Here is a 25,315-nt window from a genome sequence, read left to right as displayed (position 1 = left end):
ACCCTCCGAAGCCAGCAGGGGTGGTGCTGTGTGCCTGGGAGATAGGGCTGTGCATCCAAAGGCCCGGCGGTTGCCATGGCACCCTGACACAGAGATCATTCCTTATGAATGTCACTGAGGTCTGTGACTAAAGTTGTTTATGAGTCAAAAGTCTCATGAAACTACAGGAGGAGAGGATGACTGCACCTCACAGGCTGTGGGAAAGAAGATTGGAGCTTCAATGAGCTCACATGCTTCCCCCCCACCCCCGCCTCGTTTGCTAAGGAAGATCATCTTTAAATAGGACATGTGGCGCAAGACAGGCTGAACAGACTGACATTGCAGTCATCACTATGCACAAGACAAAAAAGTATTTTAAATCCTACACTGCCGGCTGTAGTTTTCCTGGGCTTTGTGGCTCAGGCAGCAGCATGGAGCTGAGCTCCACGGGGCCACGAGGGGCAGCTTTCTGACCATTTGGCTTATTCTTCGTCCTTTGTTCCTCCAACATGAAGGCTTACCGCTTTTCAAACCATAGTCTTTGCATCCAAGGGGACAGATAAGGTCATGGGTACCTCCTCTTTCCTTACAGAGAGGTTTGAAATAACAGCAACTATTGTTACTGCTGGAATATGAATGTATAAAAATGCCCAGCTGAGTGTGTGAAAATCATAGCAGAGAAAGGCAAAAGTGACAGCTGTGAAGGGTATGGATTTTCATCTATTCCTGGAGTATCTCCTCCACCCTGAGAAAGGACATATCCTCTGATATTTGGAGATGGAGGGGAGAGAAAGAAAGGAGGAGACCAAAAGCTTTCTCCTTTCAATGTGGAGAAAATTGGAGCAGCAGGCACCCCTTTCCTTCATACCACTCAGGAGCACACAGCTATGACAAAATGACAGAAGTCCCTTTGAGAGAAAGGCAGAGCAGTTGAATGATGCTGGTGGAAAGTGTCATGTGCACGCCACTAAAACCTACATTTGAAGTCCAGATCTCATTGTGTTTTAAAAGGTGGTCTTACTAGTGGCCATGGAGGCCAAGCTGGCCTTGGATTGGCAGTAAATCTCAGGAGTGTTGGGGATTATAGGAAGTTACTGCCATGTCTTGTTCTCAGACCTCTTTTTCTAAGTTACGCTATGAATCTTAAAAGGGTAGCGTAGGAAAACACTGTTTTGGAAAATGATTCCTCTTCGACCTGCATTAAACACATAGGAACCAGCTTGGGAAGTCCTCCATGTCACCTCCACAGGAAAGCTCTTGCCTGCCCCTAGCCATCCTTTTCCCTGAAGCCCTCTCCAAGATCCCTAGCATGTCTTACCTCTGACACAGTGCAGTTGAGCTGGAAGATCTGGCCTTCTCCTTCTACTTGTCGCACACAGAGCTTGCAAACCAGCTCCACAGTGTTTAGGCTGAGTCTTTCCAGGGTGAAGGTGCAGTGGAGGTTTCTCTGAGAGCCACTCCAGATATGGTAAAATGGAATTTCCTGGAAGATACGGGGATGGTAACCACAAGCAAATGCTGGAAGTACCCATCAAAGGCTTCCTCTTCTCAGGATTCACCTCTTCCAGGCTCATGATTGCCCTACATGCAAATATGGCCTTGCCTCTCTTCATACAGGAAAGCAGAGGTGCAGAGAGGCTAAATAACAGCCAGTGTTGAGCAGTGAGGAAGTGTGTGTGTTGAGCCTGGAACCCATGGAGTCAAGCTCTAGAATCAACAACAAACCAGGCTACCTGCCTCTCATTTAGAAAAACAGTCATTGTAGATAAGATTTTTTTTTAAAAGCCTAGAAAGTTCCTAAATTTTCAAAAAGCTTAGAAAGTTCCTAAAATAAATGCTTCAAACTCCATTTCTCATTAAAAGGAATCCCTGGTGTGACATGCTGGAGAACAGCAAAGCTAGCCACAGGATGCAGTGCTGATTCCAAATCTTTTCATGCCTCTAGGCTCCCTTTGCCCAGGGCAGGGGCAGCTAAAGCTTGCTCCAGTTGGAAGCCAGTCACCACAAAAAAGTCCTTGGCCTAAAAAGCACCAAGCTGATACCAGATACTCATTTGTAACCATGTAAACTACTGTATAGAGCAAATCCTATACTCTTGTCGCAATTAAGCCAAGGGAAGGATTCATTAAAGAACACAGTGTAGGCTGAGGTTCTGGTATAAATCCAGAACCAATGAGTGACAACATGCCATTTCACTGACATACTGTCACTCTCCAAACTCTGGCTCATTCAATGTGCTGGTGATGTGCTAGCTAGCAATATGGAAGGAAGCCTAATGCATGTCAGATAGGGTAACAGTGTCCCATTTCCTCCTATGGATGAATTTGAGGATGTTCCTATTAATGTAGTGAATGTGCACATTGAAAACAAACTTACTAAAAACTAAAGTAACAGTTCACTTACTTTAAAAAGAATACTTTGAAAGCCATTCCTTTAAATGTGCTTATTGGACATTTTTCAAGAATGCTGGCCCCATATTGTTTTGGAAAAATAAGTGTTGGTATGGAAGTAATTCCAATAAATATCTTATGACTATAAAATCTCAATATTCTGTCTTGAATCTGTATCCATGCAGTTGGTGTCTCTTGGTAGACTCACTTGATACTTAGCCAGCAATTTGCTCTTCCAGAGGGAATGGGCGATGTCATGAATCGATAGGCGCAGGTTGTGGATGCTGCCTTTAAAATGAAGAGCCTTCGGTTCTTCTAGGAGTTGTCCTCCCATCTGCCTCTCCAGCTGTAGAACTTCCTAAAACACATTCCAAACCAAGGCACATTATTGATGGACCCGCCCAGTTGCCATCATTCCTCTCTTCAAGTAAATATGTTTCTTCGCCGTATCTGTTGGATAGAGTGCTGTACTTAGGCAATGCTGTGAATACAACACCTATGGATCTGAGACCCTTACTATGATGCCATGACCATCTTGCATGGGAACAGGCCCCATTGACCAGTAGCCTGTGGAATCTGCATCACACTGTCTGGGTGAAAACTAAGCAGGATTTTATTTGTTTGTTTGTTTGTAGCTGGCAAGTGGCACTAAAACATGGGTCAAGAGTTTTCATCTAAAACCTGAGAAAGCTTAAAACAAAACAAAACAAACAACAACAACAACAACAACAACAACAACAAAAACCATTCTAAAACAGAGCTAAAAACAGCTTCCTAGTTGTGCTCTCATGCCAGCTGCAGCCTGCAGGCTTGAGCTACTCTATGGTGGGTTTGTGGCATGAGGGCTTGACCTGAAGCATGGAGAGAATGAGGCATCTCCAAGCTGCACATTATGCTACATGGTGAATTTAGCCTTTGCTAATACAGACATGTAGCTAGAGTTTTCCTGCCTGGTCCACAGTCAGGATAAATCTTTATCACCTTCCAGTCCCACAGCCGCTCAGACACAACCAAGTAAACACAGAGACTTATTTTGCTTACAAACTGTATGGCTGTGGCAGGCTTCTTGCTAACTGTCCTTATATCTTAAATTAGTCCATTTCTATAAATCTATACCTTGCTATGTGGCTCGTGGCTTACCCATACTTTACATCTTCCTTGTCCTGGCGGAGGCTGCAGGCAGTAACTCCTTCTGCCTTCCTGTTCTTTTATTTCTCCTCTCTGTTAGTCCCACCTATACTTCCTGCCTAGCCACGGCCAATCAGGTTTTATTTATTGACCAATCAGAGCAACACATTTGCCATACAGACCATCCCCCAACACAGCCAAGTGCAGACCATCTCAGACACCCGCACTCAGGCTTGTGGTCCTAATCATCCTCTATGTGGACCTGCTGGGTAATGCCACAAGGAACCCGAGAATGGGCTCCCACAGGACATACAGAACATTCCACAGCACAGACAAAAACAACAACAACAACAACAAAAACAAAAACAAAAACAGAGGTTTTTGGACTACATGATGCTTGGATAGAAGTATAGACCCACTGCCTCCCAGAGTCAGCAGACAGCATGGCTCCCAGAGATGGTGGTGAATTATCTCTGCCATGTTGAAAAGCTGAGATGGGCGGAGTCAGCAGCTAAGGCTGCTGCTTCAGTACTGACCACTGCAGTTTACAGCAACAGATTCACAAAAGGGCAGATTCAGATGGAGTAAGTTGTTAAATGGTTTACAGTGTGTATAAAAATAAGCATAGGCTTGGAAGAGAGAGGAAAAGGAATATGACAGTTATATAAAGAAATAGAAAGTTTTAAAAAAATAAAGTCTTTAAAGAAAAAATGAAAGTAATATAAAATAAGCCACATAAAGATGGAAATCACGCCGGGTAGTGGTGGTGCATGCCTTTAATCCCAGCACTTGGGAGGCAGAGGCAGGTGTGAGTTCGAGGCCAGCCTGGGCTACCAAGTGAGTTCCAGGAAAGGCGCAAAGCTACATAGAGAAACCCTGTCTCGGAAAAAAAGAAAAAAAAAAAAAAGATGGAAATCACACAAAGAGTCTGGATTATACTATACTTGGGATTTTTAGCTACAGAGAGATATTTGATTGTAAAAACTGCTGAGTTAAATCAATATGTATATTTTAAAGATATCTTGATTTCAAAATATATGTCTAAGGATATGTTGCTTTGGAAAAGAGGTTCTGCTTTTGTTTCCACAGAAGATGAGAACCTGTGGATTGCTTCCAGGCTCGATCAAAGAAGACCCCCTGAGAGGTCTCCAGATCATCCACCATCCAAAATCAGCTTCAAGGCAACTGGCTCAGTGAATACAGCCTCACAGACTACTCCAGTCAGGACTTGACCATAATTCTTAATTTTCTCAGGATCCCCATTAGATTGCTAGTGCCCTCATCCAGCAGGAAGTAGTATGAGAAGCTATGCCCAAATTCTCAAAATATTGTTTATAAATGTTTATTTTTATTCAAAGCAGGTTGATTATTAATGCAATCTCCTTCTAAAGAAGAAAAGGAGATAGTATAGATAGGATGAAAGGGTAGATTAATGAATCTACTTTTAAAGAGCAACAACTTGTATAAAATGTTTTAAATTGCTATAGATTTTTAGTTCATTACAAACTTAGAGTTAATTTTGTTATACCGTATATATATTTCTACTCTGTTTAAGGCATTATGTTTGTGCAACTCATTTAAAATTGTAATGCATAATTAAGAAATACAGATTAATAATTAGTCATCTATGATAATCAAACTTATAGTCATGTTAGTTGTCTAGATATACATAGATCTAATTCAATTAGGTAGGTAATCTTTAAACAGTTCAAAGACCTACAGAATATGATATTTAAAATGTTTTAAAAACTTAGACTTTCTGGACAGTGAGACATGTCTGCTCCTGGCAGCATTGATTTACTTCAAAGAGAAAGATGGGCATCGAAGACACTCCATATGGAGTTTATCTTCTTGGCAAAAATAGCCATTTGGGCAAGAAACTGTTCTTTCATGGACTGCTTGAAAAAATGCTGTGTTGACTGGACATGCAGGACCCATGGGAAGGTAATCACTGAACTTTGCAAGGCAAAATGGTCCTTCAGGTTCCTGCTTTGCAAAAGAAACTGCCATACATCCTACAGGACACATAAAAATGACTGAGAGAGGAGGCCTATGGGCTGAAAATGGATGCTCCAACATTGCAGAAGAACTTTGAGTAACTATCCAGGTAGCCAGCTGTCTCTGTCATTCTAGATTTTTGGATGTTGCTTACAATGTACTTCCTGTTTACTTAAGAAATATTATATCCTTCTGAGGTCTTTGATGTAGTTGAAGGCTAGATAGTTATAATTATGGTTTTCATTGGTTTTGATAGGAGATAAGGTAGATATGAAACCTTGGACTCACAAATATAGGATAGATAGGATATCTTCTTTGATTTTTTCCAAATATAAATAGACTAAATATTATAACTATAATTCTTGCTTGGTAACTGTTTTGTTATATGTGATTTTACTATGTCAATGTTAAAAACTTCCTTTTTAATTAAACAGAAAAGGGGGAAATGCTGTGGGATAATGCTTTTGTACACTGGTTTAATGAAACACTGATTGGCCAGTAGCCAGGCAGGAAGTATAGGCAGCATAAGCAGATGAGAATTCTGGGAAAAGGAAGGCTGAGTGAGGAGATGCAAGCCTGCCATCCAGGGAGCAGCATGTGATGGCACAGAGGTAAAGCCACGGAACACATGGAAATGTATAGATGAACAGAAATGGGCGAGTTTAAGTGTAAGAGCTAGTCAGTGGTAAGCCTGAGCTAATGGTCAAGCAGTTTTAATTAATATAAGCTTCTGAGTGATTATTTCATAAGCAGCTGTGGACTGCAGTGCTGGGTAGTACTGGAGGAACACTTTTAGCTACAGGCAAGGACAGGCAACTGATATTGAAAATGGGAAGGCATTCTAATACAAGAAAAAATGGTAGAAATATAGGTAAACAGACAATAAAGGGTTTCATTGAAACTTGAGAAAAAGGGGCTGATAATTGAAAGGCAACTTCCTATGTTATATTTGATAAAACCAACCACCACCAACAAAAGTTAAATGTTTTAGATACTTAGTCCAATCTCTTATGGTTAATTATGTGCAGAAATGAACTGATAAAAATTATGAGGTCCTTAAGTCACAGTTGCCAAAACGTGTGTGTGTGTGTGTGTGTGTGTGTGTGTAGGTGCATGTGAGTGTAGACTAAAGGAAAACCTTGGGTGGCATTCGTTTGATATCCACCATTGTTCAGAGGCAGGGTCTTTCACTGGCCTGAGCCTCTTCAAGTAGGCTAGGCAGGCTTGGCCAGGGAACCTCAGATGTTAGCCTTTGTTTCTCCCCAGTATTGGGATTACAAACATGTGCCATCACACCCAACATTTTTTGTCACATAGGTTCTTGGATTTCATGGCAAGAACTTTACCAACTGAGCCTAAAAGAGGAAAACATTTGGATACAGATAGTGAAGAATTTAAATAACAGATTCTGAACTAAATAGTTACCCAGATTAAGGCTTAAAAAAAAAAAAAAGAATACATCATCTCTCAAAAATTCTTGGTGAAAAACCCACCCTATCCTACAATATAAAGATGTAACAGGAAGACACAATCTATATTCACTTTCATTCCTCAAGCTACTTAATGGGACTTAATGAAGCATTTCCAGCTACAGCTGAAATTATCCAAACAGCAGCACACTATAAGTTATCAATATCAATGCACAAAACAAACCACCCTTGAACTTTACTCCTCTCATGCCACCAAAGTTTCAATGATTAAAGAATGGTGGAGTTTATGACCTTTTAAAAGTGGGGATCCCAGAAAATAATATTTGTAAGCCACTAAAGCAAAATATGGTTGTTTTCTGTGGTTATATTTCAGTAAATAAGATGGATTTCAACAATACAGGCATTTGGAATGTCATTTGCATGCACTGGGGAACAACAGAGTGTGAAATACAGAGTGATCATGGTGGACAAGCTGGATCCATGTTGCTAGATACTCAGAAATGCATATGCTTTGCATTCGTTGAATGAATGCTGAATCACACTCTGACCATCTATTCATTACTGAGCTCACCAACATCATGGATAAGATGCAAACAGCTCCATGAAACTGCAGCTTCCTGAGCTCATAGCTTGCATCACCAATTCCTGAAAGGTCCTTTGGGACACAGGAAATACTAGGACAATGGGGAACATGGTCTCAGATAGGGAGTCCTCTAATTAGTGTCTAATGGAAGCCATGAGGCAAGACCCCTCTGGCACAGAGAAGTGTGTGGTCCAGCTGTCTAACAGTATTGACCTGCTCTCTTCTATGGCTGGAGATGAGTAGCTATTACTTTTGACAGGAGCTGAGCAGCCAGCTAGCCACCCTGACACAGATGTTGTGTTACTGTGCCCTGAGTCTGTTTTGCTTACCTCAGCAGACCCCCAGGACCCCCAGTAGGACCTATAGACCTAGCCAGCTCACAATCACACATAGCTGCCCTCCCAGCATACCTTCCCTGACACTGCACATCCCATTCCCTGACAAGAATCCTTTGGCAGTCTGTGGAATGGGGAAGAGAAGTGAGGGTTAATTGCAGTTGCTTCTGCTTCAGCAGGAACACATAATGAGCTTATGTTGATCATGTTCAGTGTCTAGTTAGCATAATAGAGAAAGCTGATGTTCCCAGTGAACCTGGCACCTGACAAATTCTAAAGCTAAAATGATGTTTGTTTATAAGCCATTAGAAGAAAAGAAACATAATTAGAAATCTTTGAGATTACAGTCATGCCAATCAATCAGTTCTAGCTTCTTTCCAGTATGCCCTAATTACCTCATCAAGACATCTAAAGAGCAATCGATAGTAATTATCTGATTACTATAGATCTTCATTACATCCAAATTATCTCCCTGGGATGTCTGAAAGAAGATGCATTGTATTCTGGGAGGTAATTGTACCCAACAATGTAGAATGTACACCCCATCCCTACAATCAACATCGAATGCCAGAAGACAGTACCTTATCATTATCAGTTTTCTTGGCAGGATGGACCACCTAACAAAATCTGAGCTGCCTGTTGGCCATGACCTTGAAGTCAAGAAATCTAATGCTACACTTTGAATGCAAAGTCTGGGTTGGAGTCAGTCCAAGAACAAGGCTCAGTATTTCGTTTCTCAGAAGTCATGCTAGGGCATTCTCCCTTGTGAGGAGTGGCTCTGTAGTGGCTTGGGGGAAACATTTTCAAAGAGAAAAAAAACAAACAAAGTACCACTTGGTAGAAGTGGAACCAGAGGAATACTCTCTGCATATTATTTTGTTCTCCCATCTCTCCATCCACCAGGAGGCTCATAATCAGCTGCTGTGCAGAGCTGGAACATGACTCCTTGTATATTCCTATCAGTAAAACAATAGAGTGTATGATCTACCAATCAAAAACTGATTGTGCATGTTGCATTAATTTCTTTACAAATATAAACCCATATTTGCACATTGATATACCAATATGCTATAAAAAATAAAGTTACAAGCTGAGATTAACAAACACAAAAGTACTAATATTGTCTTTTGTTGGACAATGAGGTAATGAATCTGGGGTATGCAAACCTGATTTCTATCTTAGAGGTAGTTGGTGTGAGCAGCTGTTCTCACACCAAGATCTGGGTGAGGAATTAGCTCAGGAGTAAATATTTCAGTAATAAACATCTTTACTCAAATTTAACACATTTTCTCCCAAAAAACAGTGACTAGATCAGTGGTTCTCACTTGTGGGTCATGACCCCCTTGGGGGGGCATCAAACAACCCTTTCACAGGGGTCACCTAAGACCATCAGAAAACACAGATGTTTACATTACAATTCACAACAGTAGTAAAATTACAGTTATGAAGTAGCAATAAAAATAATTTTGTAGATGGGGTCACCACAACATGAGGGAACTGTATTAAAGGGTTGCATGAGGAAGGTTGAGAACCATTGGACTACTGTTATTATAGTTAGGATATTCTACTCAAAAACAAACATAAAACACAAGATACAAGAACAACAGCACTGACTGGGAATGGTGGCACACACCTTTAATGCCAGTATTCTCGGGAGGCAGAAACAGGCATATCTCTGTGAGTTCAAGGCCAGCCTGATCTACATAATGAGTTCTAGGATAGCCAGCAAGGACTACCTGGTGAGTTCCAAGACAGCTAGAACTATATAGTCAGACCTGAGAGAGAGAGAGAGAGAGAGAGAGAGAGAGAGAGAGAGAGAGAGAGAGAGAGACTAAAGCACTATTCAATCAATAAGTGAAAGAATTCCTTGACAATAAAAATCATGTAAATTCACATGTGAGGCAAAATAACTAGTCATGCTCAGTGGATGCCACCTGTAAGTTTTTGTATCAGAAGATTTAAGGGGTCAACCCACAGGAAATTCTAAACAGGCTTTGTTTCCATGTTGTTAGTGTTCAGTGCTCTGAGATATGTGATCGCCATTTCCACTTAAAATTACACTGTGACTTTTACTTAACAAGCTTGGTTTTCTGAATTTTTTCTGTATGTAATCATCCTGCCTAATGTATGTGATATCGGTACAAGGATGAAATAAAAATAACCGACACACTCCTCAATTAAACATGACTTTATAGCTAAATGTTTTCCTCTCCTGAACTTCTTAGAAACAGTTACTCAGCATCATTAAAATGTGTGAGTTATGTCAGGAAGGGCATGGCTTGGCCCACAGCTTCTGTTCTGCATGGTATTAGAGGCAATGTGAACATATAACCAGGTTGAATGAGTTCCACTAAAAAACAATGCCTTGACGGACTTTTTTTTTTTTTTGAGTCACAAAGGTTAGGTTATTTCATACACCTTAATGGAGAATAAGAACCAAATATACTGAAGGTCAAAAGATTTAGGAAGATTTAACAAAATATCGTGACCTTGGAAAGAAATGTCATAATAAACATTAGGATCATCTAGGTTGTTTGTACTTAGACATATAAAGGTCACCTTTCTTTGCTGAGGTTGTCTTTCCTATTAGTGGCCTCTTTCACTTCCATGGCAGGTTAGGGTCCAGGGTGAACTTACTGGATACTCTGATAAATTGTCTCTGCCTGTTACTTTGTAAAGAATCTCAAGAGTGACTCAAGAGTGATTGACAGTAGATCCCTATCTCATCTCTCCATGAGAGCATATATGTCTACACACACACATGAATCCTAGAGTATTGTGACCAGGAATTGTCCCTGGGATCTGAGCAGTTCCTTGGTGCAGCATCTGCTTCCAGCAGAGATGTAAATGAGGACTGAATTGTCTCCAGGAGCCAATGGAAGACTGCAGCTAAGGCAGCAACAGGAGATTCCAGTGTAGAAACAAGCAGCTTGCACGATAACCAATTAAAGCAGGCCATTATCCATGCCGAACCATTAGCCTGGGCCACTTTAGAGGCATAATAAATCCAAGCTCCTTTAAAGGCCTATGTGGAAAAATAAGGCAGCTCTAGTCTGTGCTCGCTGCTCTCACAGGCTCCTAGATAGTAAGATCTGTCCACATTGGGCCTGACAGAGGGAGGGAAGTGGAGGCATACCTGGGAACCCACCTCTTATGTTCTTTACCACCAGAAATTCCCATTCTTCAGGATTGTTAAGCCATGCTGGGTTTGCCATCTCTGTGCTCCCTGACCCCCTGTTCTCCTACTGGTCCTTCCAAACACAGGCAAACTTCCCTCTAGGGACAGTCTCACCATTAGGCTTCCTGATTAAACTTCAGTTTCTTATAGTCTACTGATCACTGAAGAGGGGGCAGGGAGGAGATGAAACCACCACTTTGCTTCATTTGTCTAGTTTCATTTTTGGTATTGCTTCTGGACTTACAAAAAAATTCTGTGTACTCTATTCCCAATAGAAACATAGAAACATGAATGGACTCCATCTATTTCTGCCATGGAGGTGGATCATCAGTACCAGGCTCAGTAGCAGGTGGAGGGAGTTACTGTGGAGAAATCAAGGAGCCCCAAAGATATACTAAGGTCATAACAACCAGCCTTGCCCTCCAGAAGTTTGTGCTTGCCCTAGCTTATGGAGCTAGGGCCTCCCCTTTGCTCTGTCCATGGTGCTGACCCAGTACAGGGCAGAGCGAGGGCAGTCTCTCAACTCCAGTATGTGGAAACAATCTAGCACGTGTTCAGCACACCATGCACATTAAACCTCAGATCAGCCCTCAATGATTGTGCTGACTGTTTGTACAAAGAGTCACATCTGTCACATTTAGTGGAAACTGCCCTGTTTTTATCCAGTCTTTATTCCTGTGATGAAACCTGCCCTGGTCATTTGGGAATGAGAAGTTTCTCTCTGCTGCTGTGGCTATTGCTGCTGCCCCTGTCACAGCAGTGTGCCTGCACTCGACTAAAGCAGAGGCCAAAAAGAGCAGCCGTCCTTCTCTCCTGTTCCCTGCCAGCTTTCCAGCAGGCGACTCTCAGCCTCATGCCTGCTGTCTCCGCCTTTGGCCTTCAGGCCCTGGGCTGCTGAGCAATGGGCAATGGGGAACAGCTGACTGTCAGCCAGCCTCTTCCACCTGCTCAGGTCAATGTCACCTCATGCTGCTATTTTCCCTTCCTGTGTTCACACTGGGGTGCTCTGCCCTGCCCCCAAGTCTGTCTGCCTGCCTTCATCCTTAATAATAACAAGGCTAGACGCCAGTGACCATGTGCAAACATTCCCCGTCAAGTCCCTTCGTTTCCAGGGCTCTGCCTGCTGTTCCAGCAGCTGCTGCTGCCACAGATGCTTGGTCTGAGCTGCCACTTTCAGCCTGCCCGGTCAAGGAAGTTTGTGATGCTTTCAATGCAATGTGCCAAGGGGTCCCACTCAACAGAGTGGCCATGCCACTTGTCTTCCCTTAGTAAACTTCTAATGAAAACAGGATCTCTCACATAGTATTATGGGACAGGGACTTTTAGATCACTCTAGTACTTGTGAGTTTATCTTGCATCCACCCTTTAACATGTTAATATTCCATATGAACATTCCACAAGCAATTACCACAAATTTAGAACAATACAAACTTACTGTCTTAGGTTGTATAGACCAGTAGCCCAAGTCAAGCTTTAATATCTGCAATTAAGGTTCATGTAGGCAGCCTTCCCTTCTGAAGATTTGCAGGGAGGAAAATTAAGCTCCTTCTCCTTTCCCAGCTTCTCCAGGCTGCTCACTTTGCTTATCTCATGATTATCTTCCTCTGCCTTCAAACCCAACAATGAAACACCTGTCCCATCTTCCTTCATGGTTATAACACCTACTGACCACAGGTTGGAAAGGTTCTTTATTTTACAAGCACTTGTCATTATTTTACACCCACCCTATGGAGGAGAAATGTGCAGATCATATCAAAATCTCTATGCTGTGAAAGACATTTTCACTTGCCCATGTTCAGAACATATCTTCAAAAAAGCATTATTATACTTAGCACAACTTTCCTTCACTATGTCCCCTACAAAGGTAAATTAAACAAGTAGGCTGTTAGTAGTCTAGTAGTATAGGATAGTGCTAAGTACACATTTCATGAGAAGATGATAAACAGAAGACACCATACAAAGATCCCTGTGACCACATCTGACCAGCTACCAAAGAACTGTCCTGAAACTAAACTACACTTATTTAACATCTCTGTTGATTTATCACCTTCCAAGTGTGACAATAGTCTCAATATCCATGCAGGGATAAGTAATAGGATCTAGTTCTTATTTTGTGCCAGATTTAATAACTTTGTCCTTGAATCTTCCAGGGGTCCTGGAGGTAGATACAATCATCGGAACCTTTAGCACATTTTCCTTGGTTTTAGCTAATACATGTGTCATATGCATGGATACATTCATGTCAGAAACCAAGACCCTGAGAGTTCAAAACCAAAGTCAGGTTAGTTCTGAGGTCATCTGCTGCTTCCCTGTTGTCCATCTGTCCCCATGGGAAGCAGCAGATGGACAACAGTGGAGATGGCAACAGGTGCAAGATGGAAATAGAGCCACCTATCCCTTTAACAGGCTGCCTAGCAAGCACAGCCCAGGGGGCATCCTATCATTGACAACTGAGATTCATCCAAACCATTTCATCTGCTCTACTTCTTAGTGTTTCCTCTCTCTCTCTCTCTCTCTCTCTCTCTCTCTCTCTCTCTCTCTCTCTCTCTCTCTCTCCTATTGTGCTTTCCTGGAGCCTACAGTAGAGTATTTGAGAACTAGACTAATCTAAGGGAGAGTTTTCCCTGTGCCCAGGAACTCCACAGAGAAAACTGATTGGGGTAATGTACATTATTTGGTCTGGATCACAAATGCATCTGTCAGAAACTCATTAAACAGCATGCACTATACAGAGTGAAGGCAAATAACCCCTTTAAGTTTTAGATTTATGCATTTATTGAGGGACTTTACTATGAAGAGATGTCTCTGATAGTGGAGCAGAAATTACATATTTCTGCATAGATGTATTTTTTCTCTGGATGTTTTTAAACTTACTCCAAATATAACCCTGTTCTCTGTTAATTTCTGGTCTATTTATACTAGGATTTAAGTCTTTGCAAATAATGAAAGGAAAATATCATTTTTATTACTTTAATCACCCAAGGAGGAGGAGAAGAGAAAAAGAAACTCACTGATACTCCAAACACCATCTTTTCAATATGTTTGACCTCTCTATTTGAGTTTATTCCACACTGTTCTCACAGTTTTCAGCATCTTTATCTCTTGGTGTGAACTCAAGCTCAGCTTTGCTCCCACTGGCCCTTCCTGCATGTGCACAGGAAGAAACTGTCCTGAAAAGCTTAGAAAAGATTCCTGCTGCCTTCCATCGGCCTTAACTTCTACCCCAGCAGTCACTGCTGGCATTCTGATTCTACATCAGTGCTTCCAAATTGCTAACTGTAGCTTTTAAGTTTCAGGTGACAAATTTTGCTCCAGGGCTTAACAAAATTCAGGAAATGTGTTACAAAAGCTGCCCAACTCAAAGAGGTAGTCAGAAAGATGAAAGAATGCATTGGAGCATCTTGAGCCTGACTGACAGGGAGGCCTCCTTTTCCTTGTCTAGCCATACACATAACAACACAACTAGATTTTAGACACGTATTTTTTTAATATAGCAATATTTGATTAAAAATAACAATATTCTTAGTACTTTCAGGCCACCATCTTTTCTCATAACTTGCAAGGACTGTGTAGTGGTATAAATTAAAAATGAATACTTCTCTGGACCTCCACCATAGCCCCATGTTTCTGTTTTTCCACAATTCAGAAAGGCTCGCTACACCAAGCTGTAACTTTATGAAAACGTCAAGCCCTTGTAGACACAATAATGAGCTCCAAGTGTTACTGGTAAAGAGTTAGCTTAAAGCATAAGGCAGGAAACAGACCTTCTTTCTCTCAGGGCCCAGATTTACAGAGAAGAGACTGTATCAAAGACATGGAGGCACAAAGGCAGAACTGATAGAGTATCCATGGAGTGGGGAGATCGCTGTTAGGCATGAAGATGGCTGTGATGTGATCAGGAGCTTTGGGGGATATGGAAGAAGTTCCAAATAACTGCCATGTGAAATATGCATCAGGAAGAGATCAATAAAAGGAAAAGAGAACAGGGCAGGCACTATTTAGATTAGTCATTTTGGGATTGTAATGGGCCTAATTGGAAATGAGCCTAAACAAAAAGTAGAGATTCTGTCAATTTGTGGGCAGTATTGGCATGGGAATAAGTGCAGCTGGCTTCAGCTCAATGTGAGAATCTGTGAGATGAGTTCTCTTTGGATATGGAAAGATGCAGAAGAGGATCATTGGATCAGGAAACCAAGGAAGGTTGAGGAAGCTTTTCTAAGAACAAGTGGTGGCTTCATTGTGGACAGAGATGGACGCTCATGAGGTTTTAGTCATCACAGTGGGATACAAGCTCAGATTTGAGATCAAGGCAAAAGAGAAGCTACAGCTGTGACTAGAGCACATCCACATGGATGGATGAATGATGTGAGTGGATATGAAGACTAAAAAATTATATCTAGAACATTCTGGGGGTAACATTGAATTTGAGAGAATACTTGGAGTAAAATGGGTTGAAAGAAAGATCATAAGACAGGTCTTGGTGGGACTGGTTTGAGCAGTGGTCTGCACTTAAGGAATGCAGTGGGTAATGAACAGTATGAGAAAAATCCAGCTTACAAGTGGAGAGATGTCCCAGAGTAGCTACTGAGTGTAAGAATGGATAGAGTTTTTTTCTCTCATTCTTGCAGTGAATTAAAAGAATGAGGGTTCATTGCAGTCACTGGAAGGGATGAAGAGCTACATGGTAGGTCCAGTAAGTGAAGGAATGAGAGAAAAGACCATTTGTGGATGCAGGGTATTAGTTCTTAATGGAATCAAGTTTACAGAAAAAGATGTGTGAACATGTTTAAGATAATAGTTCTCAACTGACTGAAAACCACGCAGGAAACATTAAGACATAACTCCAATAGCAGCCAGTGTAGATCAGAGCCTTTGTAGAAGGACCCTCAACCAAGTCTCCAAGACCCCAGTAGATTTTTTTCACAAGTACTGTGATAAAGAATTACGAGATGAGGATGAGATTAAGGAAGGAGAAGGCAAGGAGAGAGAAGGAAGAATTGGGAGGGGTAAATCTAAAAAGCTTGGAAATGTAAGGACTACAAGAATAGCATGGAGATGGCAGGCCAGCAGTGAGAAGCCACAGGAAGTGTGCCCAAAAGGTATGCTTTTGGTACTGGAGGGCCCTTTTGAGCTAATCAGCCTCCAGGTTCCATTTTAAGTATGAGTGAGGTAGTGCAGACATGACTGAACTAATTGTCTCTTCAGAGTGTTGGATAGACCATTTACTTATTACTAGGATTTTGGTATTCCTGCATTATTAAAAGGCCAAGAGGTGCAAGAATGCCTCATCCATTATTCACATTTCTTTCCAGCTAAGTGCTGGATCCCCAGATGCCGAGAATTTATAAATGTCTGTCTGGAAAGCATTGACCATGATACAAACTGCTCTTGGGTTGTTTTCACTGCTGAAGGCAATCATTTCTTTGCATTGACCATTTCCATCCCTGTTCTATAATTAACATACTCAAAAGTGGTTTTTGCAAAGTATTACATTTTTGCATAGATCTTTGTGTTTCCATAAGGAAGACAGTTCAGGAGATCCTGAGTATTACTATGTTAGAATATAAATTATGAAGCATTTTAGATACCATCGATGTCTTTGACTGCGCATTTCTTGCAATAATTTCTCATAAAACTGTTCAGAGGATTCACCTTAATCAGACCCCATGGCTCTCCAAAATACAGTTTTTCCCAAAAAGAATTTAAACCCAGCATGATTTGTACTCTGATGGTGCCTTAGAAATGTCACACACATCAGCAAGGAGGATTAAAGAAATAACCTGAAGCCTTACACAGAGCCATGTTCTCATCACTTTGTTCCACATGAGAAAACCCAACAAGCTTGGTCATTAAAAATATATGTAGTGACCACAACAAAGTCCCTTCCTCTTCCTGGATGCCTTGCTGGCCACATCTACCATGAGGACTGCACAGTTGTCTATAGCTGCTCACTTCTCCATAAGTCCCTTATTGCCATCTTTTGAGATTGCTTCCCGGAAGCCCTGACCTGTAACCTCCATTTTTCACAATCCAAAATTATGCTCTGGAAAGAAACCACAGGAAGAAGTACTTTGACAGACAGAACATGTTCTTCCTTGGCTGTCTTGACTTTTGTCACTCTCATTGCCCCCACTCCGGGTGCTCTAATTGCCTTTAGTTGGCTGACCTTCCCTCTGCCATATGATGGCAGCCTTGGTCTCTGTCTGGCTCTTCTGTCAAGTTAGTTCTATAGACCAACTGTAGTTAACTGCCCACACTTGGGGCCTGCTTTCTTTACACCATTGCTTTGTGACCTAGAGCAACTTAAACTTCCTGACCTTTGGAGTCCACACATCTGTCAAGTAGAGATGATACCTTATGGGGTTATTGTAAAAATTGAATAAGTTAATAAAAATATGTAGAATTTTGCCTGGTATATAGAAGCACACAGTAATAGTCATTACTTTTATCTTTCTACTATTCTCTTTGGATATTTTCCCTTCTAATCTTGGTTGAAAAATATCAATGCTGGGTGGCAGTGGCACACACCTTTAATCCTAGCACTCCAGAGGCAGAGCCAGGAGGATCTCTGTGAGTTTGAGGCCAGCCTGGTCTACAGAGCAAGATCTAGGACAGGCACCAAAACTACACAGAAAAACCCTGTCTCAAAAAAACATAAAAAAGAAAAATACTGGGATCTGTTGTCTATTCAGAAAATTAAACCCTTATATGTTTGTTTGAAAAGTATATGTTATTTTAAAAATGTTGCTGCACACAATAATTCTGAATACTTATGGTATATAGTATGCTGTCAAAGGATGAGATAAATACTAAATAATCTGACTTTTGTGTGTATTTTGAAGTTGATTTTATAGGATCAAGCAATAGAAGAATAGATACCAAAAGTTAAGGAGGGTCAAAGGAGAGAGGGGAACAGAACTTGACCTAGATAAAGCCACGTACGTATATATCTAGTTGTCCCTTGGGTATCTTTGGATGCCAGATTTATACTCGTAACTCAGTAGTCCGTAAGAAACAGCACGATTGCCAACAAAAGTTTGTGTCATCCAAAATTAATAGTTGATAATCCTTATCCACAGAGTCAGAGTTTTAAGAGATTGGACCTCTGGAAGGAAATTAGATGATGAGGGTAGGACTCTCCTAAATGAAATAAATGCCATTATAAATGAGACTCCACAGGCCTTTCCAGCCAGCTATCTACCACATGAAGACACAGCAAGAGACCAGCTATCTGAAACCTAGAAGGAGTCCTTTCCAGAGTCCAATCGTGCTGACACCCTTACATTGGGCGTCCAGCCTCCAGCATGATGAGGAAAAATGTCTACACTTAGGTTAGCTAGTCCACTGTATTTGTCGTAGCAGCCTGAATTGACAGAGTAACAAAGCCACCTACCCTAGACTTTGCCATGTTTAAAGACAGAAGTTTTATCTTCCATTCCAGTACCTCAGTGGCAGTCACCATGCTACTTGTTTAGGAACTTATATTCTTGTTTCCTTCCTCTTATGCCTCTGGTACCACCACAGCTTTGTTTCAATCCCCTTAACAACTTGACTCTGTCCACTGAAGTCAGAATCTTGGGTCTAATGCATATTTCTAATCATTCCTTGCTTCTGTTTAATCCTTTGTAGACTCCATAGACTCTCTCTGTCAGCTAAGATCCATCTTGTCAGCTTACTGGTATAATACATCTGCATAAAGGCATCAATTGCCATTGACTTCGGTGTGTCTTCACCTGGTTCCCTGACATCTCTAATGGTTTTCCTCCTCAATGCTGCTTAAAAACCTTACCTTCCATTATAACACATCTCAAATGTTAGCTTTTGTTCAGATTTCCTTAAAATACTAGGTAGCTCCCCTCCCTGAACTCTCACAGAATGTTGTATCAGCAATGACATTCATCACATTCTGGCTTATCTCCTCAACCCTAGCATACTTCCTTTATTCCTCCTTCTAGATCATAACTTCTTCAAAGGCACTTATTATATCCCTTAAAGCTTCAAATGGGATAAAACGAATGGCAATAATCACGCCAGGAATTAAGCTCATTTATTCTGCAAAGCAGCAGCCTGTTGTCAAATGCTAACCCTCTCTCTCACAGCCCTCATAAAAAGAATGGGAAAGCATATAAATGAAGTAGCACACAAGAGGAACATACAGTGTGAGCAATTACGCCAATTTCTTTTATAGGAAGAACGCAGCTGAGATAAACATGGAAACAGATTATTTACCATCCACGGGTTTCGTTGCCAAATTCTTCCACATTTTTCATTAAAAGTGCTCAAGTAAGGTAAACAAAAGTAGCCCTTGGGAGAAATCAGCACAGAGAAAACAGCTTATCTATCAGCATGGCCTCTGAGATATATCTATTTGTGTAACTGCTTCCTCTGGGACCCATTGCTTGTGTTTGCACACCTGCCCAGAGCCAACTCCAGGTGTGCAAGGTCACTCCATAGCCTTAGCTTCTAGGTTAGCGTGAAGAGGACAGGTCAGATGGGAGACACTTACCTTTAGTGCATCCTGTGTGTCATCCAGGCAGTAGACTCTAATGCTGTACTCCAGGGAAGAACAGCAGAGGGGCCCAAAGATGGCCAGTTTCAGGCGCTTGGCGGCTGCTTTGGTGGTGGACTGCCCAACCAGGGCATAGGTACTGAGGTTCTCTGTGAGGATGTGGCAAGCCTCTGCATCCAGCTGAATGTAACAGGGGGTTGTGAAATTTTCCTCTCCCACCACCACCACATCCTGGGAATGAGAAAGAATGGGCCATGGTTAAGCTACCAAGGATATGTGCCAGTCACCATAGATGGTGGTAGATAAAGCAGGAATATGTCCTTGAGTTCTAGTTCATCTTTCTTTAACTTTGTGGCACCTGTCTTCATTCTCCATCATCAGCTCTCTTTTATCACTGTCTGTATACAGATGCAATTATTTGCATAAATGTTGTGGAATCCACATGAAAATCCAGAAGACAACAATAAATTGTCCCTTTCAGTTCAGTATACCTGGGTTTATTAACTGCTTCTGAGAATTTTTGTTTTAATATTTCAATGTTTTATTTAAGCAAATAGCATATCAACTTTTCCCAAGAATTCATATTTAAAAATAATTAGAGGACTTAAGGAATTAAGACATGATATAATATCACTGTTAATTCACTTTCAAAACTCACACTACAGTTAACTTTTCAGAATAATATACTTTCCCCTAAAGAATCTCAGCTCTCAGAGTCTCCACAAGGTGAACTGTGGGAAGTACATACTGCCTTTTACACACTTCTCTGCTGTTTTCTCTCATGTAATCTTTGAACAGTTTATGACTTTAGACTAAAAATATTTAGTAAGAAATAAGGGGAAGTGATGATTTTTGTGAAAGTAATCGCCAATTCAACCATATTCTGATTTATTCAAATGGCTTCAGTTATATACTAACAAAGAGAGAAGGTCAGGTCATTAAGCCAAGATTCAGCATTCCACAAGCTCCCAGGGCAGTTGGCAGGGTGGAAGGTGGTAAAAAGTGCTGAAGACTGGGTAAGTAGAATGCATGGATGAATTAAGAGTGCAGCGCCTCTTGAGCTCAGCCAATGGGATGGCAAGCCCAGGGCCAACAGAGCCATGATTTACACAGACAAGTACACATTCTGATTTTTATATATTCTCCCAACTTTTAAGTAATTCAGACTGAGACACAAACATTTCATGTGTGGGAAATAAAACACATGCATGAATTCAATTCAGTCTCTGAATTAGAGCCTTCCCTCCACCCCCCAAAGAGAAGGAGTCTTTTCTACAATGCTTTCTACTATGTCCCAATAGGTCTGACTCATGGTAAGTGCCAACTACTAAAAAAAGTAGGTGAATGAAATTTAGTCTCTACATCTGGATAAAGACATGAATGAATTAGCCACCTCAGGTGATAGGTTATTGGTTAGGCCTTATGACAACATCTGAGCAGTTATGAGTTATCTTTTAACAACATCAATGAATTAATATTTTGAAGCAAATATAAGGGAACTTTACATGATGAGAAAAGCAGCTGAAGGCCTCTAAGTTTATTCTAGGCCCCAGGATACTAGACAAAGAAGAACCTGGGGAGAATGTTTCAGCAAGTCAGAAAGGTGTGGCCAAGAGTGGGCACCACAATCCAGGCCTTCTTTACAAGAGTTTGCATGAGAATGTTCCTTGTACTTTTCTGGACTCTTGAGTTCATCACTCTATCATTGTTGGCATCATTTAGCCCAAGAAATGAAAAACGCATTAAGCAGAGAATCTTACAAACACTCAAGATAGGACTTTAGACTTTTTTTTGACAGTTTCAAGTTTAAATGAAATTAACATGAGGCCCATTTATGTCTATTTGAAGACTCTAGCTAAAGGATAATCCCAAACTCAACCTTAGACTTGAGGTGCTCTGATAAGAAATGATTCCCTCATGTGATCAAGTATAGTCAATGTTCATAGAAAGGAAACATCTAGTTAATCCCAGAATATCATGCTTTGCAGCTAAGTCAGTTTTCCTAAAATATCACAGCCTCAAACTTTGATGTATATCTTTATATTTTTTTGCTAAAAATACCAAAAGTAATTATATTGTAACTTCACATTTTGCATATGTAAATTTTTATATAAATATACATTTATAGTATCATTTACATATGTATTTGATAAAGATACTCTTGAGAGACAGATGCTGAGTGAAGAGTTCTGATGTAAGTTCTGATGATCCCCCATTCCCTCCCCAACATGTGGTGCCTGTACTCCTAACCATGAGTTACCTTGACTTTGGAGCATCCTTTTCCTGTGAGCTGATTTTGAACATCCCCTTCCTTTTGCCCATCAGTCAGAAGATTTGGTCTTCTGTCTCTCATTTTGAGTGTGAACTAAAAGGCCATCATGCTTTACTTTAGAAATAAAGATCTCCCTTACTTGCACCAGTGATGGACATGGGTGCCCTGCTTCTCCCATCAACACTCACTCACCTCCCACTGTCCCTGCACTGCCTGGTTTTTGAGCTGGATCTTCCAGTCTTCAGTGTTGGGGTCTGCACAATGATGCAGAGTGAGAATGACAGGGCGGGTCAACAGAGCTCCAGATGGCCCACAGCTCACCACAGGGGTCAGTAAGGTCTGAGACTCTTCCATGGGGGGCCTGCAGGGAGAGCAGAGAACCATACCTGTGACATTTTCATGGCATTAGTGCACTGTGTGATCATTGAGATCTAAAGTTGGACAAACAGTTCAAATCACTTCCTCATAACACTTGGGGGTGGGTGGGTAAGGCAGGAATAAATGGAAGCCATGTTCTCTATAGACAGGCTTTCATCTTGTAAGACCGCAGGTCTTTCGGACAGCAGTGAATTTACCACCATCTCTTTGATCCCTGTCCTCAGATACAGGGCTGCCTTGGATAGTTTCCTCTGAATTCATGCTCTGATACTTTCAGGATGGAATGAGAAAGAACAGAATCCTTATGAAGTTACATAAGCAGCTTTTCTGATAACTCTCACCATGGGTCCCACAGTGTTTTAAATACTTTTGTGTTTTCAGGGCCTAACTTGAAAAATACTTCAAAAAACTCACTTCAGAATGAGGACACCCTAGAGCTAAACTTAGTCTAGATGACTTTCAGGCATAATTCGGGCTAGTATAGCAGATTCATTCTTTCAAATGTGAGCAGAAAGGATATGGGATGGCATTTCTATAGCAAGGTAAAATGAGATCACATCACTTATATATTTCATATGCAAAAAACTGGTCAAAAAGGACTCAAAGATACAAACTGTTTCTTTTTCTTTTCTTTCCTCCCTTCCCTTTCTTCCTTCCCTCCTTTCCTCCTTCCTTCCTTTCCTAAACTCTATCAATCTGTTTAATTTACATTACTAAACAAGAAGCAAATGGACAAATTAGTCCAAGCTGCCAATTAGTATGTGAGGAAGTCATTCCAAAGTTCCCGAGGTGGTTCATCTATCTCACAACTCTCAAGGGTTGTCTTGTGATTAGACTAAAGGCAAGTTTCTTAAGAGTTCTCAAGTTGACTGCCAGAAGAGCATGGCTATAGGAGTCATAGGCCCATAAAATTTTAGGAGGGTCTTCAAACACTCCTGTCCCCAGAACAAGAGGCTATGATACCACAACTGATATGTGGTTAGTGCCTTAGACATATCCAAATTTATAGTCCATGGTTACTATGTAGCTAGAGTTTTCCTGCCTTGCCCACAGTCAGGACAAATCTCTGTCACCCGCCAGTCCCACAGCCGCTCAGACCCAACCAAATAAACACAGAGACTTATATTGCTTACAAACTGTATGGCCATGGCAGGCTTCTTGCTAACTGTTCTTATAGCTTAAATTAATCCATTTCCATAAATCTATACCTTGCCACGTGGCTCGTGGCCTACCGGCGTCTTCAAATGCTACTTGTTATGGCAGCAGGTGGCAGTGTCTCTCCCTGCCTTCCTGTTCCCTCAATTCTCCTCTCTGTTAGTCCAGCCTATATTCCCTGCCTGGCCACTGGCCAATCAGTGTTGTATTTATTGACCAATCAGAGCAATTTAACATACAGACCATCCCACAGCATTACTAGATTATCATTTATTTATTATCAACTCACGTTATAATCAACTAGAATGAACACAGTCTGCCTTCTAGACAATTCTTTCCATGTATCCTTGACCTGGTAACTAACCCACTTTACATTATGTATTTGGAGATTGTTTTGATATCTTATTCCTTAGAGAACACTCTCAACTTTTCTAATGTCATCTGACAAGCAAAGATTTGATTTCATTCCTTCTGTTTCTTTCTTCAAGTTCATGAGGAAGTTATCAGTGCTTTGGAGTCTCGTTAAATTGGGCATCCTGAAATTAACCTAAAACTTAAATGTTTGACCTAGATTATATAGATACAGTCACAAATCACATTGCATTGGGTTATTCTCAATCAAGTAATAACTTATAAACATTATGCATCAGGCTCTAGTTAAGAGGGGAGAATGGAGATACTACTATTAAAATCTCCTTTATAAAAGTAGGTGATGAACACCACTGGAAGCTAAGTCATTTGTTAAAGCTGAGCCCTAAAGTATTCCTAATATAAGTATTCTTAGGCTATATCAAGTCTATATAGTTTTGTGTTTGTTAGATGGCTTTTGAAGCAAGACATATTTATATTTTTAATTTTGCTTTATTAGATTCAATATATAGTCTTAATGTTATATCATTCCTCCAAATATTATTTACCTTCCTCCTATCCCTTATGAAATGGATAGGTCTGCCATTTTTGTGTTCATTATAATCACTGGCAACATTGTAACACAAGACTAAGACAAGGATAAGACCTTTCCAAGGTCACCACTTGAAGCCTCGCTCTCATCAAACATCGATACCTTGGAGTTATGTAGCTCAACCAAATATAAACCCATTAAAATGCACATCTCAGTGACATCCTTCTGTCTTATTCATGTGGACATTTAAAAGGACATCTCAAATTCCTCCATAATTGCAGTGGCTACCTGAAATTGATTTGTCTCTTGTTGGTACCTATAGTTCATGTATTATTTATCACATCATCTAGAAGTTAGTAAATATCTATGCCCTGCCCTCATCTAATGCTAAATAAATGAACAGAGATGAATGAATGATGGCAGCTATTATTATTTTTAACATTGTTAGAAGAAAATTCTTCATAGATTTATTATGATAATAGATGTGCTTAGCTGTTTTCAAGGATGCTTGTCTACAGTTGTCTTAGAAGATAAAGATGTCTATATCTGCAGGAAATGATAGGCAGGGCTACCTCTCATTAAGAAAGACTCAATTTCCCCATGTTTAGTGGTCCTTTTATTAAAACTGTGTAGATATCACCTGACCCTCTTTGAAATACTCTGGGAACTTTAGCTCAGGGAACTAACACAAAATTGAAGATGACTTAGAACATGCCATTGTTGTGACAGATGAACTTTCTGACCTAAAAATGTGTGCCTTCTATCAGCACTGAAAACAATGACAGCTAGCGTGATAGCTCATGTGTGAAGCCAAACATTGTAGCCTTCATAGTTGCCAGTTATCACCACCCCTAAAGCCTACAGTTCGGTCCTTATTGCCCTTAAGGGTCTCTGACCTCACTGCTTCCTCCTTCCCTTGAGGTTGTACTGTGATCTCATCGCTTCTGTCCCTTCCTTCTACCCTCCCACATGGATACCTCAAACAAGCTTTGCTGACTCCCATTCCTTTAATATCCTGCATAGCATGTTTCTTTTATTAAAACTATAGTTTCCTAGGCACCTGGGGGACGTATTATATT

General features: G+C 40.9%; 1 protein-coding gene across 4 annotated transcripts in view; it reads right to left on the bottom strand.

Moving 5' to 3' along the window:
- Positions 1-25,315, bottom strand: part of Unc5c (unc-5 netrin receptor C) — a 359,603-nt gene that overhangs the window by 9,068 nt on the left and 325,220 nt on the right. For all 4 annotated transcript variants that reach the window (XM_006986136.4, XM_006986137.4, XM_076575063.1 and 1 more), the window contains 4 exons: positions 21,995-22,163; positions 19,528-19,761; positions 2,578-2,727; positions 1,298-1,462 (listed from right to left, as the gene is read on the bottom strand). In XM_006986136.4, the coding sequence (XP_006986198.1) occupies positions 1,298-1,462; positions 2,578-2,727; positions 19,528-19,761; positions 21,995-22,163 (718 nt within the window). The remainder of the gene's footprint in view (positions 1-1,297; positions 1,463-2,577; positions 2,728-19,527; positions 19,762-21,994; positions 22,164-25,315) is intronic.

Source organism: Peromyscus maniculatus, chromosome 6, assembly GCF_049852395.1.
Source record: "Peromyscus maniculatus bairdii isolate BWxNUB_F1_BW_parent chromosome 6, HU_Pman_BW_mat_3.1, whole genome shotgun sequence".
NCBI classification, from domain to species: Eukaryota; Metazoa; Chordata; class Mammalia; order Rodentia; family Cricetidae; genus Peromyscus; species Peromyscus maniculatus.
The sequence above is the reverse complement of the archived record's forward strand: the minus strand, read 5'-3'. Positions and strand labels throughout refer to the sequence as shown.